We start from the raw sequence: 19,269 nt of genomic DNA on the forward strand, positions 1-19,269 counted from the left end.
CATATGTGTCCATACATTATGCACCGCCGCCGCAGCAGCGTCGTAACAATGCTATGCAAATGGTAATTCTATCGCATACATGTATGCGGTATATTGTGAATACGGTGTCGAACTGAATCTCACTTGTTATGATTATCGTTTTTCTTCGTTTTGTCGTTATCGTTGCTACCATCGATATTTTTATGTCGTTGCACTGATTGCGAAGTAATCGGTATCGTAAGTGAAAATAATATCAGTCAACCAAACTTGAGATGACTCTCTCGGACTTTGGCGTCAGGTTTTTTTATGTTCTATCTCCTTGGAAGAAACTTTCAGTGTTGTATTTAAGATCCAATCTCAATATACGTGATATTGCGAATTTTTGGAAATCTTACGATTTTGTCGATACCTAAATTAACCGGGATCAACAATTGTATGGTAAAATTCGTTAGATCGACGAAGACCCGAGTCAAGGTATATTTTCAACTGACCGCGTTGCGCCCTTAGAACAGAGTTCAGCGAAACACGACCTTATGAACGAACAAATCGATAACGGACATCAAGAATTCCTGTACATACCTGCATAGTCAGGAATCACGAACTGCAGAAAGTACGTCGGACTCCTTTGCATTCAAAGGAACGTACGGTGAGTCTCGCGAGTCACTTCTTAGTCACGCTATTTCGATGAGATTTCACCGCTGCTGGTATGGCAACGGAATACCTCGCACCTAATTTTTGGCCCACAGGGACTTGCGCGAATCAAAGTAAAAGCCGCGACTACCGGAGGCGCACGTACGATACCGGTGCCTAATCGCATCATCGTCCTCGTCGTCGTCGCCGTCATTCGGGCTGCTCGTTCCGCTGGGACGACCGATGGAAGGAGGGTTTTGCAAGGGTGGAAGAACGGAAGGGCGTAAGGGGTTGTTTCGTCGCGGGTTTCCCGCAGCGGCGGACTTGAGTTACCACTCGACGTCCCGTGGGACGAGGAATACCGGCTAACCGCCCTTCCGCCACCCCTCAGGGGAATTTCGTTCTTCGGATACAACGTGGCGCGGGGTTCGCTTGTGGAGGAATCGAAGGAGCGGGAACCGTTTCCGGGTCGCGCAATATTAAGATTCGCGCTGGGCTCGCGTGACTCGCTCCCTCCTACCATCCTGGGATCCGGGGATCACCCGACCGCTATGTGACGCACCCTGTACAGCTATTCCATCGCGTAGCACAGTAAAACATGCGACAATTCCTACATTTTAAACAGGAACACCAACCGTCGGGTTCACTTTGACTATCGCCGCGGGTAGACGCGACGTATCTGGTTGTGGAATGATCGCATTATGTAAAATTGTGTGTATGACCGAAGCGAACTCTTTCCGAGATGTCGTGAAAATTTACAAATTTTTATTCATTTGTCACGCTCTTTGTCAACGCTTGTTTCGATCTAAAGTTCAATTATAAACCGAACGCACCGGCTTATGTCACTTGATTTATTCTCAGATCCGAAAACTAACTATATCGGCGCGGTGGCCACTCGGCTGGAAAACCAGGAAATGTCACGGAATATAAATTGGTATGGGAAAGTCAGAGAAATGTCAAGGAACTCTGTGCTGGTCAGGGAATATTACCAAATACCTACATTCGGAATCTTTTTTTTTTCTTCTTCCTTACTTGATGTGCCTGCTCGATTGTGAGGATGCAGTTGTAGATGAAAATTCAACATATCAATAACATTGTCAGTGCATATGCTAGAAACAGCATGTCAACAAGTACGAACTTCAACTATCTACTAATTAACTATTTCGATTAATTCCGATTTTTCGAAAAGTATAGGAAAAGTATTGCAAAATGCGAAATTTTTCATGCAAGAAGTACCGAGAAAATCGGAATTTTTGTCAGAGAAACGGAAGTCTGGAAATTTCCGATTCCAAATTAGGTAACAATAAGGTAATTAGGGGGGAGTTGGAGTGGTGTCAGTGCTGATCTTGTGAGCAAAAAAATGTTGTCTCAATGAAGTACAAATGTAGTTGTGATGTCAAGTAGGGAAAAAATTTAAACCATTGTACTAACGAATGCACGCATATAAGTGAATTCTAAGAATTTATAACATCACAATTCAGTAAAACACAATACCTATGCCTTTAGAATAGTTGAATGAAAAAACAAACACAATTATACATTTGATTGAAAAAAGAAAAAAGACGCGTTTGTACTGTAAAATGTAGTTGAATTAGTTTTGTTCCATTTTCATAAATCACAGTGTATATTAGTTGCTTGTAAAAAAAACCGTAATTTTTTTTTTCTCACGTGTATTACCAAATCGTTTAATTAAGATGAAAAAAATTAAATATATCATCAATTTCTCACGTTATTATTTTCGTGCAACTGTACAGACAACGGATTGGATAAGTTGAAATCGATCGGCATAATAAATTTATGAGGGCATTGTAAATTGACAAACGCAAAAATGCTTTGTTCGACTCAAAGACTGGTATGTATACATTTCGGAAATATGACCTCTGCGTGAAACTGTCCAATTAACTGGGATAATACGATGCCTTTGCAACTCTACAAATTATCAAGAGAGTTTAGGGGGGGTACAACTTGGACGGTCTAAAATCACATCTATTTTTAGGAGCTTTTATTATAGAAAATGAAAACACTTGGAGCAATTTGAATTTGAGGGCTTTTGTTATTTATAGTTTTACGAACATTTTAGAATTTTTCCGCGGCGACACGGCACATATAAGTATAACTTATTTTTTTCAGGTAAGAACATCTTTTAAGGTTCAACTTCGTAACACCAATGTTAAAAAGACACTTTTTTCCGAATATGTACGATTATGAACAAAAATGTTCATTTTTCAACCATGAAATTGTTGAAAAAAATTTTATAAAAAAATGTAGGGATTGAAATTCAAAAATCCAGCCACGAGGTCGAATCAATTAAACTAGTTTTAAAGATTGTGTGAAATTTTAAGTTGATCGGATGAAAATTGACCGAGGAATCTGCGCTACCGGATTGAAAAAGTGCTCGTTCGATGCTTAAATGCGCCGTGTCGTTATTTTATTATTAATTTCAATGGGAAATTCTAAAATGTTCTTGAAACTATAAATAATGTAGCCCTCAAATTTAAATTGCTGCAAGCGTTTTCATTTAATTTTAAAAAAACTCCCAAAATCAGGTATCTCAGTAGGATCTCAGACCGTCAAAAGCTGTACCTCCTCAAGAAAACGTTGCAAGCGTTGAGGGATTACGTACAATTTTGCGGATCAATTGGACAAGTAAATGACAAATTGTATTTCACTATTTGCATGGAGAAGAATGCTGCGTCCCGAATAAAGATGCTGTCAAAAAGGAGCAAAAAGCTAAAAAATTTTTGAGATTTGCGGTATAATTGTTTGAACGTATCTCTTCGTAAATCGGAGTATAAAATTGATATTCCAGTAGGTACTTTTTCCAGTGCGTAAACGTAGAATGCCGTGACAGGTACGAAAACCGGTAATTAAGGTAATTTGGCTCCGTCAAGAAGGACTCCAACAGCACCGCCTCAAGGGCACCTCTTCTCAAATAGCACATCAACGTGTACATGTGGCGGTTTATTTGAGAGATTGTGCAAGTTTGTAAGAAAGACGCACAAGTCTTCTTTCCTTCCTTACAGGCATGTCATTCATTCTGCGTGACAGATATATTTTATTTTTTTTCGTGCGAATCGCGAGCACAAAAAAGAATGAAATATTGAGCAGAACAATTACTGAAATATTGAAGGTTATCGCAACGTACCTTCCTGCTTGTATAAAAGCCTCGGCAATAACACGAAGACTGTAATTCCGTGCAGATTATAAATCTGCGACCCAGACAAAAACGGAAGAAAAAAAGAAACGAGAGTTTTTACAGGATCGTTGTATCTTTCCTGAAACCCGGCAGTTTCTTTTTGATCATACATATGGGTCATTCCATCTCAAATCGACCAATGGTTGTACTCGACCCCTTTTGTTTTGGATGAAATTTGGTCAGAAGTTTCCATTCATCATATAAAGAAGTTCTGCCAAAGGAAAAAAATTATAAATTTTTTTTTCAAAAGTTATGCAACTTTTAAAATTCCACTATTTTTCCTGATTTTTAAACTTATGCTTCAAAGATCTCGAAAACTATTATATTATAATTACTCCAACGATCTCAGCTAGATTTTCAAGGGGATACTCGAAGCTACAAAAAAAAAGTTTTTTTTGAAAAATTTTTCGAAATATCGTTTTTTTGCAGAATTTTGAAACTTACAACATTGTAAAAATCGATGACCGCCATTAAATTTTTCGCTTCAATTTTTTTCGGGAGTACCTCTAACTGATCTCAAAAGATCCTGAACATTTTGAGATGGGGTTTTTTTTCTTTCAAAAGATACAAATTTTTGAATTTTGAAAAAAAAAATTTATTTTTTTTTGGCACTGACTGAATAAAACAATGATAAATTCACTTGTAATTTTCAATTTCACGACACAAAAATTTATTTCAAGGCAATAGAGTATATACTTTTTTCACGTGAAAAAATAATTAATATGTCGTTTTAATTCATTTGGTAATTAAATGTTCATTTGTATCAGTTAAGAAGTGACACACTCTGCCATCGACATGTTTCCTACTGAAATTTTTCTACTAAACATTTCCTGTGAAACTTTCCAGAGGTCTCTATTATCTCTATGGTGGCCGTACTTCTAGAATTCACGCAGTTTGTTGTTTATACAAGGATATATGAGGATATATAAACAACAAACTGCGTGAATTCTAGAAGTACGGCCACCATAGAGATAATGACCGCTGGAAAGTTTCACAGTAAATATCTAGTAGAAAAATTTTAGTAGCAAACATGTAGATGGCAGAGTGTGTCACTTCTTAACTGATACAAATGAACATTTAATTACCAAATGAATTTAAACGACATATTAATTATTTTTTCATATGACAAAAGTATATACTCTATTGCCTTGAAATAAATTTTTGTGTCTTGAAATTGAAAATTACAAGTGAATTTATCATTGTTTTATTCAGTCAGTGCCAAAGAAAAATAAATTTTTTTTTTCAAAATTCAAAAATTTGTATCTTTTGAAAGAAAAAAAACCCCATCTCAAAATGTTCAGGATCTTTTGAGATCAGTTAGAGGTACTCCCGAAAAAAATTGAAGCGAAAAATTTAATGGCGGTCATCGATTTTTACAATGTTGTAAGTTTCAAAATTCTGCAAAAAAACGATATTTTGAAAAATTTTTCGAAAAAAATTTTTTGGTAGCTTCGAGTATCCCCTTGAAAATCTAGCTGAGATCGTTGGAGTAATTATAATAGTTTTCGGGATCTTTGAAGCATAAGTTTAAAAAACAGGAAAAATAGTGGAATTTTAAAAGTTGAATAACTTTTGAAAAAAAAATTTATAACTTTTTTCCTTTGGCAGAACTTCTTTATATGATGAATGAAAACTTCTGACCAAATTTCATCCAAAACAAAAGGGGTCGAGTACAACCATTGGTCGATTTGACATGGAATGACCCATGTGTATATTATACTTATACGTGATTCGTTTGTGTTATACATATAATTTTTTTCTCCGTAAAAATAGAGCCGTTCACATCATATGTCTCTCTACCTGCACGTCAAACCGAATGAATTACGTTTATAGTACGTGCGTACACGCAGGCATATTATCTTCTCGTACCTACAAGCGTATTTTGCGGTCTGGAAGGTATTCTCACATTTGCAGGTTTTTTCTCTCATTTTCTGCGGTGGAGTTTGAAAATACATACACGTATATGTACGTATATAGTACGCATATATTGCTATTTATTTGAAGTTTGTATGGCTTTCGTAAAGCCGAATCTGTTTTCTTCTGCAGGTAATATGTAACAAAGTACGGAATCGCTCGTATAATAATTATGTAACGCTTTTTTGGGATTTCAGTAAGAGGATATAAATTCATTACTGCTGTAAATATATTCAATTTTGTCAGGTAAATGAATAAAGCTTTTAACGAATTTCTAGTTTCAAAAACTTCTTCGGAATTCCCGAAAGCTTATCAATATTTTCCATACTGAATTCCTTTATTTAAAACAATGAACATATTCAGAGAAATATCCGTTTCGGTTCGCTGACATTAATGTTATAATCGCAAAGAAATTATGATATAAAAAATTTTACCGGATGTCTTCGTGTCCACTCCACGAAAGGTAATTTCTAAACTCGGTATGCTTGGTTGGACAAACATGATAAGAATGAATAATCAGCTTCTACTTCAGGCATTGCTATATCAAGTGTATTCAGATTGAGTGTAGATAATATTTTAGTTGTAAAAAAGAACAGCCGAACAGCCTCGAGTGGGACAGGATTTTGGAAATAATTTGTGTTCCCATCTTTTACACGATATAACGAAACGTCAACGTTCGGGTAAATGTCGTGCCAGTTGTACAAAAAAAAAAAAAAAAAAAAAAAAAAAAACCTTACGTATGGCATGTTACACGTATAATTATGTCAAAATACGTTATACTGCAAGTAATTCAGAAAATCAAGGAAAACGTTGCGCTGGATCGATATCTCTGAAAATGAAAAAAAAAAAAAAGAAAAAATAAAACACGCCAATTAAGGAGCTGTTCAATTTTCACTCATAGTCGAAATCTCGCCCGTATGATAAATCAAACTGTCAATGTAATCTGATTAGCGAATTCCCTCGCGGTGCTGCGTGTATCCTGCACTCATGCGTGCAACTACACGAACACGATTTCGGGTTAAATTACATCATGACGCCGGCTGTACCTACATCTCCGGCTAATTATCATAAATTCATAACAAGTTCGTTCCTCGTCGGTCGGTCGGTCGGTCGGTGGGCCTGGGATACAAATTTGCCGGGATTTTATCACGCACATATGTATTATCATACGTGTACCTACACACGTATCGGGTGATGCGACGTCGGGAGAGACAGAATTTTTATGTCCTGCACACGAAGGTAATGAATCTGTTGCAATTCCTGAGTGATCGTGTAACGTTAACGTGTAATTAAGGGATCTCGCTTAGCTCTCGCTGCTGCACCGTGCCGGTAAAATAAGTCAAGCTGTATGTGTTTTTTAACGAGCTGCTGGACCTTTTCGTTGGATTTAATTTATACCGCGCCTTTTATATGCCTTATACATATTATATATACGTAGTGCCTTCTTTGTCAACCCGGCAATTTTGTTCAACATCATGGATGTTTTTTTTTTTAACTCTTTTTTTCGTTAAGCAATTCGCCGGATTCCCGTGTTGATGCGGAGAAGATGGCTTCAGAAATTTTCTCGTATCTCTTCAAGCAAGGTAGAGAATTGTTTTTTCAGAAGAAAACCAGAAAGTCTATCATTTGTGTAACGAGAAACTAACATTTACTTGTAAATTTACTTTTTTTGTTATAAATGCTCGAGAAAACATTTTTTTTTTTCTCGTTTAGTACGATATCCTTTTCTCGAGAGTCGCGAATTCATTAGAAATTTATTTAACAGTCAAAAACCTGCATCCAATCGGTATAAAAAATTAAAGTTGTCGCAGTTCTCGACAGTCTTGAAGTAAAAAAATTGGACGAACGTAAAATTTTCTGGATAACTTGACTAAAAATAATTTTTCAAAGACGTTTAGAATTGAGCGTGGTTCTTTCTCTCAGAAATCAAAGAAGTGTCATTTTTTTTAATTTTTCTTTGAAATGTTGCTAAAACCATTTATATTTCTCGCCAACTACAGGCATTTCTAGTATAAGTCTTGATTTTATTTAATTGTTTTTACTGAATCGGAACAATCAGGACTTCGATTAATAAATGACTCATTTAGTCCTGCATATTTTCGCAGTAACACGATAAAATTTAAGGCATTGCACTTGATATTGAAAAAAAAGAATTGTTTTCCAACATTGGAAAAAAAAACAAAACACAGACTCACGTATCGTGAATAAACTTATAATTCCGGGATAATGCTCTCTGAAATGTTCACCGAAACACACGGTATCTTTTTATATGCAATTAAGGAGTAGAAAAGGGCGCGCTTATCTTTGAAACGGTTGGCTATGAAAATCCAAATCTCACATGAAATCGGGTAGTCTTCTAGTTGGTTTGAAACTTTAAGAGCCCCGTAGAAGAATTTCTGTTTCGTATTGGAAAAAGCGACCCCCGCGAATAATAATATTATTAATAATAATAAAAAAAAGAAAGATGTAAATAATTAATCATGCACAGGAGCACGAAAAAAGAAACGTGTAAATGATACTCGGTCAATTTTTCTCGAAGCAAAAGTTTATTTATACGTCCGTCAGTCGGGTTTCCTTTTCTGCATATCTCGTCTCTCCACGTCACGACGCTTCGTTTCCCTTTCCTTCGCTTCTCTTCTCATCTCTTCTCTTCCCATTCCTCCGGGGCTCGTCTCGTTCCAAGCTTCGCACCCCACATAATAACCCGCCGTAAGAATTTTTTTCTCCTCGGTTGTGGATATACGCGCACGTCCGTGATGCGTGTGCGATACGTACACGCACGTCAACGAACTTACACAACACAAAGTGCTAAACGCCGTACTCGAGACCGGGGTCTTTAATCTTTATGGAAAATTAAAGCAGAAATAAACATGCCGACCTTTGAGTGAAGGCAGCCTGTGATTATACGAGGCGAGAGAAAAAATTATCAGCTCGAATGGCCCCCGTACGTATGGATGGGTGTATATTGCATTTCGTGCACGCACGTCGGACACACACAACCCGTCATGCATCCACGCGCTGCAAGGACCATTCGGGACTCGAGTATTTAAGTATTCAGTCTTCGCTTACAGTTTTTTTTCCCCCCCTGGTTCCATTTTTTAAATCTTTCTTATCGGGTAAACTTCTGTCTCGAGTACTCGGGGGTGGCGATACCTAGGCGTGAGGTACTTTCAATAGCGTATGCACGCGAAACTCTGTACGACGTTTCAATTCCCTGCATGATGCAAAGTTTCGTTGAATATTTTTGCCACCGCGTCTCCCTTTCCACGGATTCACCGTAATCCATGGTCTACGGTTCTATACCGTCTGTGCATTCGATGGATAATGAAACGCGATATTCGCCACCGCGTACACGCGAGCGTACGTGTGAATTCAACGAGTACTTTGTGTGTGCGCTGTACCCACAGTTTCCTTTATTCTTGCTCGTACCTTCGTAAATCCGAACGCACATGCCTCAATCCCATAAGTATTGCGCACATAACGTGCGCAGACGTAATTGACACCTTTTCGGAAAGTTTGAAGTTATGGAAAGCATGCGTCGAGATTTTTTCGCTTGCGCATAATTGCTCGGATATAAGGAAACATGGTTCCATACGTAGATGCTGTAACCGTTGTCTTTCGTTTGTAACTGTCGAAGTTTCGAAGAAACTTCTCGACACATTTCATTTCTATACTAAAAATAAAGCGTTTAACATTTTTCAATATCTTTGACTCGTTCACTCTCGAAATCGCGAAATGAATCATATAAATGTTTAGCTGGATCTGCCGAATCGTTATGAGCAAAAGAGTTAGAAATAACCTATTTTATTCCAATTGTTTACGTTTCGGAGATCTTGAAGGAAATATTTTCGACAGGTTATCTGCTATGGGCAAGGGAAACCTTGATAGTTCCGAAAATGTTAGAAGAAAATCAATCAAAGAAGTTGTAATATAGTTACCTTGGAATTGTACTGCGATGCGAATGATAAAGTATTATTGAATTGGATTTTTCTTAGTGCTAGAGGTTTATGGCTATGGAATAATTGATCTTTAATGTCGACGATTCGTTACTAATTTTCGAAATTCCCCTACAAGAGAGCGAGACAAAAGTGGGATCAGATATTTTGTTGCTAAAATTCTTGGGAATGAACGAAAGTAATTTCGAATCGTTGTTGCAACTTTTCAGCACTTCTTAGTCCCATTTTACCCAAAGGTCTCCAATTTTTGTTTCATCGTTACCCTCGCGAGGGATAAAGAGGAATGTAGCAGCGGAGAGAGGAAGAAAAAGGGAGCGAAAATAATAGCAAGTATAACCGAAGCACCAAAAATCCGAGCCCCACAAGAGAAATCTCTTTCCAGTAATCCCTGATACCTGAAGTACAGTGAAAGACTGGGGCGTTGTCCGTTGAGTAAACACCTCGTGCGACGGAAACTCCATGCGGCGATATTCGTTGATCGCTGCGTTTCACGATAGAAGTATACCTACCTACAATTAAGGAAGATCCTCGTTCGAACACGGAATAGTGATTCCATCTTTACAATCTTGTACAACCCGATGTATCTACGACGCGCGAGTCGAGTCGCTTTCATGTATAAAGTACATATTTATACGGGTGTGCATTCGTGTATTTGGACACATGTACTTTCATCCCCACCCCGCCATGCACCTGAATCCCGCGGTGTGCACGAGACACACAGGCATGTAACGTATATAAAAACGTTTTGAGAATTCTGAACAAACTGTTTGAAATTACATCGGTTTTTTCTTCTTCTTCTTCTTCTTCCTTTTCCTCTTCCTCTTCCTCTCCTCGAACGGCAAGCAAGCGCCGGTTCCACGGTTATAATATATATTTACTGTTCCTGAAACCCGGCGGAAACAATTTCCTCCTATTCCATGCAGCATCAGCTCCTCTTCTCCCACCGCACGTATAAAACATCCAGCTCCTCTCCCTCCGTCGGCACGCCTGCAGCAACGGTAACGCACGACGGCGAAGCTGCGCCGCGGCCCGTGGGACGTACGTCGTTCGAAATTTAAATTTCAAATTTGGAGCGTGTCGCGAGGGGTGTGACGGTGTGGGTAAGCGCACCAACACCTTCCAACCCGCGTCGTCCTTCTCCCTTCCACGCTTCCCTCGCGCCTCTCGTTCTCTCGTCTTTCTTTATTTCTTTCTTTCTTTCTTTCTTTCTTTCTTTCTTTCTTTCACACATAGATGGAGGAGACTTATTTTATTTCATTCTCTCTCTTCTCCGGCGAAGTCGAGAGAAAAGGGCGTGAGCAGTCGCACGAAGCTGCGTTTCCGAGGGACACGCGTGTCCGACACAGACCGGTGACGGTTGTCCTGTCCCGTCGCCTCCGGGACCACCAAGGAACCTGCAGGCTGCACCATCACCTCGTATCGAAGACCCGCAAAGATCAGCTCGGGCCCACATGTACGACGCGTGAATACCTATAAAGCGTATATATGTATATACATACGTACATACTCAATTTTATTTTGGCCCTAAAACTGTTCCTGCAGCGCCGTGTGTATAATATATATTTTACACCCGGTGCAAGTATGCGGCGTTGATCGTCGGAACGCGCGACAAATTTGACCCCCGGTCCTCGGGGTTCTTATATCCCTTTTGAGAGGGGCGTTCGGACGACTCGCAGGGTACATGATGCAACCCCACTTATGGATCTACGTAAATATGTGTCTCTTCTCCTCCACCTCTGCACATATGATGCGGCGTTGAGGAGACAATTCTACATCCACTTCGTCTGCACACGTGCATCGCACACGTATTTCTCCTATGTACACATGTCCTCTCGCGCTGAGGTGCCTACCTACCTACCTACCTACTCGAAAACCCTCGCTGTTGCTGTACTGCCGCCGCCGCGGCCGCCGCTCAACCGGTTGTGTCTTTCAATTTGTCAGGTGGGCAACAAAACGCGTCGTACACCTCATGTCCCGCGACCCCGAAGGCGACGTGTCATTGACCTTGATACCATTCGAACATCGCTAATTTTCATGAAATCAGACTTTGCCAGGCCCCTTGTGGTAGGATGCGAGCGACGTCGAATGCCTTGCAGTTCGGCAAAGCGCAGTAATTTTTTTTTTTTTTTCAACGAGTAGCATCTGCCACAAAGAAAAGTGTTTTAAACAATACATAACATACTAAAAAGGAAGCAGCATTGAAACAAAACATGCTGTGAATGAAAATGACCATGACAATTTGGATGGTCTTTTGCGTCTTGTATTTGAACAACGAGAAAAATCTCTACAAAATTGGAACCTTTCGATCACTTTCGATATACCAGGGTATTTATTAGAGAAATAATGAAACAAAAAGGGTCGTGAATAGGAACCATTCAGCAGTTCTATCGACCAAAAAAAAAAAAAAAAACGATTTTATCCAATTTATCAACTCGTATAATAAACTTTGCACTTAGCGAATTATCATTATCTGTCTTTGGAAAATTTCGTCAAAAAGAGAAGTAGATAAAACGAAATTTGAATGATAGTTGGAAAAAACTGAAATACAAAAACGCCGTCTGGTGATTGTTTCATAGATTTGAATGCTTATTTGTTAATACATGAAGAATATTATTTACAATATTTACATTTAATCATTGGCTCTCAATTTTCATTTGTACAGCATAATGTTTACTCTCTCATTTGAACATGGCGGAAAGATATAGTATTATTATACAGTTTACGGACGACGTAAAAGTTATAATTGCCGTTAAAAAGTGAAAAACGCATTCCTACTTCCCGAACGTCGTGTACTTAGAACAAAGCTTATTCGACAGTTTTAATTTTGAATTCCGATAAATGTATCGGGCTTGCACTTGAACTGAGAACCTAATCCAATCCAACCATGAGAAACCAGTTGACACCAGCGCTGACTGGTGAAATTTAAGGTGTATAAAGTAGATGCACGTAGGAAGTCCGAATATCCGTATGAAAATTGAGTGAAATCACGGCGTAAATGAATTCGGATGAACCGTTGCGAAATATTTCGTTCGATATATCGGACCGACGAGTTATAGAAAGGGAATCAACGCGTTTGAAAATGTATCAGATTGTGCGGCGCACGGTTATCACTTCTCGATTGGATGGATAAGTTAACGCGGATCCATCAATACCTACGCCTAGCGCATTGTAATTTATACGTCTATACCGTCAACTCTCGGTTTGATTACGAGCCTGGGAATTGCGAAGGGAGCCGCGGATCCACGAGAGCGTCGCGTATAGTTTGTCAGGGAAAGGAAAGAGACGACGGCGGCGTCGACGAGGGAGGGATGGAGGGTGCGGGGCGGGTCGGATAAGGGTGGCGAAGTCGTGCGAGACCGACGTTACACACGGGGCACGGCTAGGCACCCGGTACACATAGGCGCACCTACCCCACATGCTCGGCGAGCGGTCGATATCTACTAGGAGCGCTCAACGCTCGCACGCCTCTGAACATCGAGACACTCTCTAGGCTTGTGGTCGTCGCAGCAGCGGCAGACGACGACGACGACGCTCCTCTCGTGCCGGAATCGCAGCTGTATTTTGGCGCCGCGCGTAACGTCGCGACGCCCCCGCCAGCCCAACAATGGCCAAGAGAGTAAGAGAGGAGACTAGACCAGACGAAGCGAAGAGGAGGGGGGAGGAACGAGTTGCCGCATGGATGTCCGTGACGTCACACCTGCTCGAACCTCCCCGTTCTCTTTACGTTCCGTGCATGTGAAATATACAAGGTGGTTCAGGTATGACTCGACTGATATTGCGAAAATAAGGTGAATTCTGAACTCGGATATGACGAAAAAGAAGATTCGGTTACACTGTGTGGAAAAATTATGGATTGTCGACTCTCAGGTATATATAGACCAAAATTTTGTGTCCATCTGAGAATGTCGTGATATTGATCTAATGACGCCGAATTTTCTAATTGACCGTAAAAATTGTTTTACAGAAGTACGTTTCAGCTTGTAACGTTTCATGATGATTGAATGTGCGTACAGCCAAGCTGAGTGCCCGATGTGACGAAGATAAAAGTAGCTGAAACTTGTAGAATAGTTCAACACCGTAAACCACTTCCCCGACGATTATGCCTAAATTTTCTGTGATCAAAGCTAAATTCAAGGTACTGAGTCTTGAAATCTATGATTCCCTCGAAACGATCGTCGTCCAAAAGTTCATCGCACTCTGCACAAACTCTGGTGAATGCCATCTACCCTCGAATAGTTTCGAGTAACACCTGAATCACCCTGTGTGTGGATTTTTCAGATCACGCTAATGTACGCACACGTGAGCCGGGGATCCACAAGTGTAATAGAGGAGCGCGTACGCGTGTAGAAGGGGCGGCGCAGAGCAACCCTGCACCTACTCGCACCCTCGAAACTCTTTCGCGCACGTAGAGCCGGAAGGGGTTTCGATCTATACCTCTTATCCTATACCCTCCCTGCAATGTCTCGCACGCTCTTGCTGCTTCGTACGTCCTTCGGGTACCTGTGACTCCGTGCGTAAGTGTAATGCAGGTACGCGTGTACGCGGTAGAACAAGCCAGCATAATACGAGGAATTTTTTATTTTAACGCTGCAAAAATATGTGGACAAGACACTGCTTGGATGGAAGGTAGGATTAGGTACTTACAAATGAACAAAAATTGAGTGTAGAATTGTTATGTTCTCTTGGTTTATAGGACGTTATACTGAATCGTAACCTCTTCCGTTTCCAAAATTTTAAAAGCAGTAAACGGTTCTTTTGTCGTGCGTGAATCAAAAATGCTCAACTCGTACTGTATTTGGCGCGATATCTTCGATACACGGTATGTATACATTCACCGCATCTCCACGGCTTATGAATCTCTCCGTATGAGGCAACATTTTTTTTCTGTGCGTTGTATCGGTTGGCTCCGAAGGAACAGACTCGGGACAGAGTTTTGAAAATGTCGCTGATGGCGTACATTAACTCCGTGATTGATGCCTTTTAGTTAAAAACGTCCCTAGGCGAGGGTTCGAGTACTACGGTCTATAGGATGACATTTAGTACTGCCTTAAGAAAGACAAACACTTTTAACTCGCTGGGAGTGGACTAAAAACGTTAATTCCATATACCTACGAGTAAGTAAGTATTTTCTTACTAATTCCTTTTCTACTCTTTTATACTTGTCATTTGATAGCTCGTATATATAGGCATACAATATTATGTCGGGAAATATTAGGTATTAGATTTTTATTTTTTCCTTCACAATCGCTCCGGAAGATGGTATCGTGATCTCTGTATTTATACTTGTACAAAGTTATGAGAGAAAGAAAAAAATTGATAAAATAGTATACGCTCACCCAGACCTTCAAGTGAATTTGATCAAATTTGCTAAGACTAAAGGTTTAGTGGGTCTTACTTTTTATTAATCAGAAACGTAATAAATCTGCTAGAGAATCTCATCACGACTTGACTTCAGACTTGGCTTTTTTCTTCGCATTAGGGTCCGTCGCACCACTTGGTAGAGATTACACGATGTTATCTGGGAAATTAAAATATTATATTCAAGAATGTTAAAACCCAATATTGTCTGATGTAACACTCTATACGCCGCGCCGCAGATATCAAATTACAAGAAACAAGATTTTTAGTAACAAAATATTTATTTAGAGGCTTTGAAATTGATGGACTTAGTCTACTCATGAGTTGAAAATGTTTGTCTTTCTTTAGGCAGCACCAAATGTTATCCCACAGGTTCCAGCCATCATGTATACCGGCATTTCCAACTAAAAGGCATCGCGTTTTATTCAATGTGTACAATGCAATTCTAAATGTCGGTCTTTTTTGTAGCATGTATTTTATACGTTGCACAGGATCGATGAATGAAACGAAATCGGAAAGTGGTTCAAAGTTTTATTAAGGTAGAATTTTATCAATTCGACTATGGACGTAGGTCATTTTGTCGAATTAATAGTTGTCCCAATTAGAAGCATTAAGCCACCGGCTTACTTACGGTAAAATCAACTAATAACAAGTAGCCGGTAATATGGAATGAAAACTACTAACCGAAGAAGATAACGTGAAACTCGAAAAGAATTCTCTTGTTGCTAATTTGTTGCTGAAGTCCCAATTTTGTTGCAACAGCCGTTTCGGTGAATTCAAGGGCGATGTTAACCAATGCTGAAAACCACCCTCAGTATCTGAAATAAGGGATATCTCGCGTAATTTTGTATTTCTACTACACCGGCGGTAGTTTTCAAAGCTGAGGTTGGTAATTTGAAATGTATTCTGACGTGAAATTCAAGCAGCTAAATGGCAATCAAAATACTGTTTTTATATTTTTCTTTATTTGTTACTCGTGGCGATGACAATGGTTTTCAACGTCGGCATCGTCCTTAATTCTGCCGAAACGGCTGAGGTAACAAAATCGGGATATCGGCAGCAAATTAGCAACAAAAGAGTACGAAATCTCTATATTGATTTTAATCGACTGTACTCAAGTGGTCATGTCATCTTTAGAGACATCTATATCAATATCGAGCTTAAGCATTCCATTAACATTTGAAAAATTCTAAATATTTCTGCATACTTTATGTTGTAAAAATGTGATAGAATTCCGTTGATCTCATTGAAAAAATAAAAGGTAGCTTGTCTCGTAGACGTATGTACCGTCACAAAGATCTGCTCGAATATTAGAATTTAGTCTGAGAGGATCTTAAATTTGGTAACTGAATTTGTGTACGACAAGCGGGAGCAAATGGTATTTCAGCCAGCTTGTCCACGCGAGTGATATATAAACACATGAAGCAATTACTTCAACCGTGCACACGTTGTGACGAATGATCAATTTAACATTGCGTCAATGTAACTACGTTTTTATAGTGAAGTTGTCGGGCGTGATGAGGTCAGTCATTATGTGTCGGTTTCTTCTATTTTCAGCTCAAAAGCTTCCCATCATTCTTGAAAGCACCCGGCGAGTTTTGTCCGGGGTCCGCGATGCGGGATCACTCACATGCGAAATCAATATACAAAAATTTCTCGGAATTGATAATAGGCAGCTTTTACCCTACCTAGGCATTGTTTAAACGTCGTAAAAGGGAGACCAGTTCTCCGAGGGCGTCACGTGGTTTTTCCTACCTATAGACCGACCCTCGACCCGCTCTACCTCCCTCCTTCCGCCCCGCTCCCCCCCCCCCCCCTCTCTCTCTCTCTCTCTCTCTGTTTCTCCCATACACACAAATTTATATATATATATATATACATACATATATACACATACACATATATATATATGGGTTCCACTCGGCACGGTACTGCAGGCTGTCACCATCTGTGGGGTGAGAAACTTTCGAGCACACCTACGCACTGAACATAGCTGTGAACATTTCCCTGAACGAATGGCGTGTAACTTACTGCTTTATTATGTGTATAATACCTATGTATTAGGTACAGGTGCGGATCGGCTACGGAGAAATCGTTATCTGTATGTGTAGGCATACTTGCTGGAGATGGGGGGGGATATTACCCAAAGTCTATGGGGCAATTAGGCACGGTACGACTTGGGGTAGCGGGGGCAGGTGGGACACCTGGCGTTTCGAAATTATTATCCAGAGTCCCAGTGAAAATAACAACTCTCATCCTCTTATATTAATTTTATTTGTCTTGTCTTGTTTTCCAGTATCAGATGGCAGGACTGGTGTACTTTATTGTCCTGTGTGTAGTGAACTTTAAGAGTGGCAATAAAAGAATACGTACAAAAAGAAACATGCTGAAACCATTTTGATGTGATGAAGAAATAGAAAAAAATGAGATGACGTATGTGATTTTTAGTACTGATGAAAAATTGGTAACTTGATGTGATCATTCTTTCGTAAACGAGGATTTATGCTCTCGTCTTAATACTCGTTGGTACATACAAAGTATGTCAAGACAAATGCCTTGTAAATTTATTTTCTGAAGAGTTCTTTTCCTAAGGTTTGATATGCGATGTAAAAAGTTCTGAGACAGATTCTGAGAAGGGTTCTGCTTCGGCGTAACCTATAATCCAGCTTGTACCCATAGCTGAAAAAGGATATGTTCTGTGGGCATGAAAAAATCATTTTATTCTATAAATCCCTGCACGGTTCTCCCACAAAAAGTTGAGCTTTTCTAATTTTATTTACTTACGAATTCCTGGAATATTCCATATCCATATTTAACAAGGAGCTCGGGATATTAGGAAAACTATATGGAAAATGTTTTATTTCCAAGCGTCAACATCAATTTCTTGGTCACTTAAATTGTTCTATTTCCAGTATGTGAAATCCACGATGAATTGTACGAATCAACCGAATAAAGGTAGGACTTGCATATGTGCATCAATCTGTACCCCGTTGATGAAATGATCTCCAAAATGACCAGAACTAGTTTTGTGTAGCACTATGGTACCGGTTTTAATACGAGTACATTCTTTTATTTGCGAAAGACGCCCAAATTTGAAATTCTAAATATCTAAGCGCACAAGTATGACAAGTACATGTATCAATGTATAGGAAGTAGCAGTTCAAGCAAGGGTTACATATATGAAAGGTCAGATTATGTTAGGTGAGGTCAAGTTGGGTGCGCAGATACTTACGCAGTCCTGAAGCAGGTAAGGCGTACGTATAATATACACGTAAAAAGGTACGTAACGCTCCGTAGGATGAAGTCGGATCAGGACATGGTACTCTGGGAATCTCGGAGCGTAATGTGAACAACAGTTATTATGTATGATAATAGCAACAATAATTGCAACAGCGTTATAATAACTTAAATATTATTAACGTTTTACTTGGGACATAACCGTCGAAAGCAATTCATCACGGCGAGATAAAGACCTATTTCACTCATATCTTTCTGTTTTGTGATTGCAGTTGTCTTGCTGGACACTACGACAGAAGGACGTCTCGATTGGACCCGGTATCCTTACGGCGCTCAGGCCAGCACTCCGGGTGTAAGTACATTTAGGATACAAACTGCACGATCCTCGCTTATGCATTACCCTTCAAATTCAACAGACATTCGCGTCGACACAGGTTGCCGCAGTTGTATGGAGGTCCTAGACTGAAATTTCCGGATTTCACACGACATGATTTGATTACGGAGCTGAAATTGACTCTCGGCGTTGGGTTTAGTAGAACTGAGAATGAACGTTACAACATAAAATCACCCGTATTGCATTCGTATAATAGCAATACATCTGATTGTGAGTTTGGATAGTGTTTTAAATAACCATTGGTGTCGGTGTCCGGATTTTCACATCGATATTCGAATGATTGTGCTGGCTGAGAAAAAGCCAATAAAGGCCTAATCCGTTCTCTATTTGAATACAATCGACACCTGATGTGATCCTGGAGGACAGTGTGAGGTTTTTATTTTATTGTGAAGGCCATACCCAATCCCGTTGCTTCCTCGGCATTTGCAACAATATCTTTCTTACGAGATTTCAACCGTACGGTGCCTTATCTCGTACCGGGGGGAACAGACGGTATATTTGCTGGTTAAATTATGACCACGAATTCCTCGATCCCTGCATAGTAGACTGTTTTCTCTATTTGCTCATCTCGTGCGCCGGTGGTGTAGAGCTACTGCCAGATTCGT

General features: G+C 39.8%; 1 protein-coding gene across 12 annotated transcripts in view; it reads left to right on the top strand.

The window, feature by feature from the left end:
* Positions 1 to 19,269, top strand: part of Eph (Eph receptor tyrosine kinase) — a 167,863-nt gene that overhangs the window by 79,239 nt on the left and 69,355 nt on the right. For all 12 annotated transcript variants that reach the window (XM_046630807.2, XM_069136936.1, XM_069136939.1 and 9 more), the window contains exon 3: positions 18,543 to 18,622. In XM_046630807.2, the coding sequence (XP_046486763.1) occupies positions 18,543 to 18,622 (80 nt within the window). The remainder of the gene's footprint in view (positions 1 to 18,542; positions 18,623 to 19,269) is intronic.

This window comes from Neodiprion pinetum, chromosome 6, assembly GCF_021155775.2.
Source record: "Neodiprion pinetum isolate iyNeoPine1 chromosome 6, iyNeoPine1.2, whole genome shotgun sequence".
Lineage (NCBI taxonomy): Eukaryota > Metazoa > Arthropoda > Insecta > Hymenoptera > Diprionidae > Neodiprion > Neodiprion pinetum.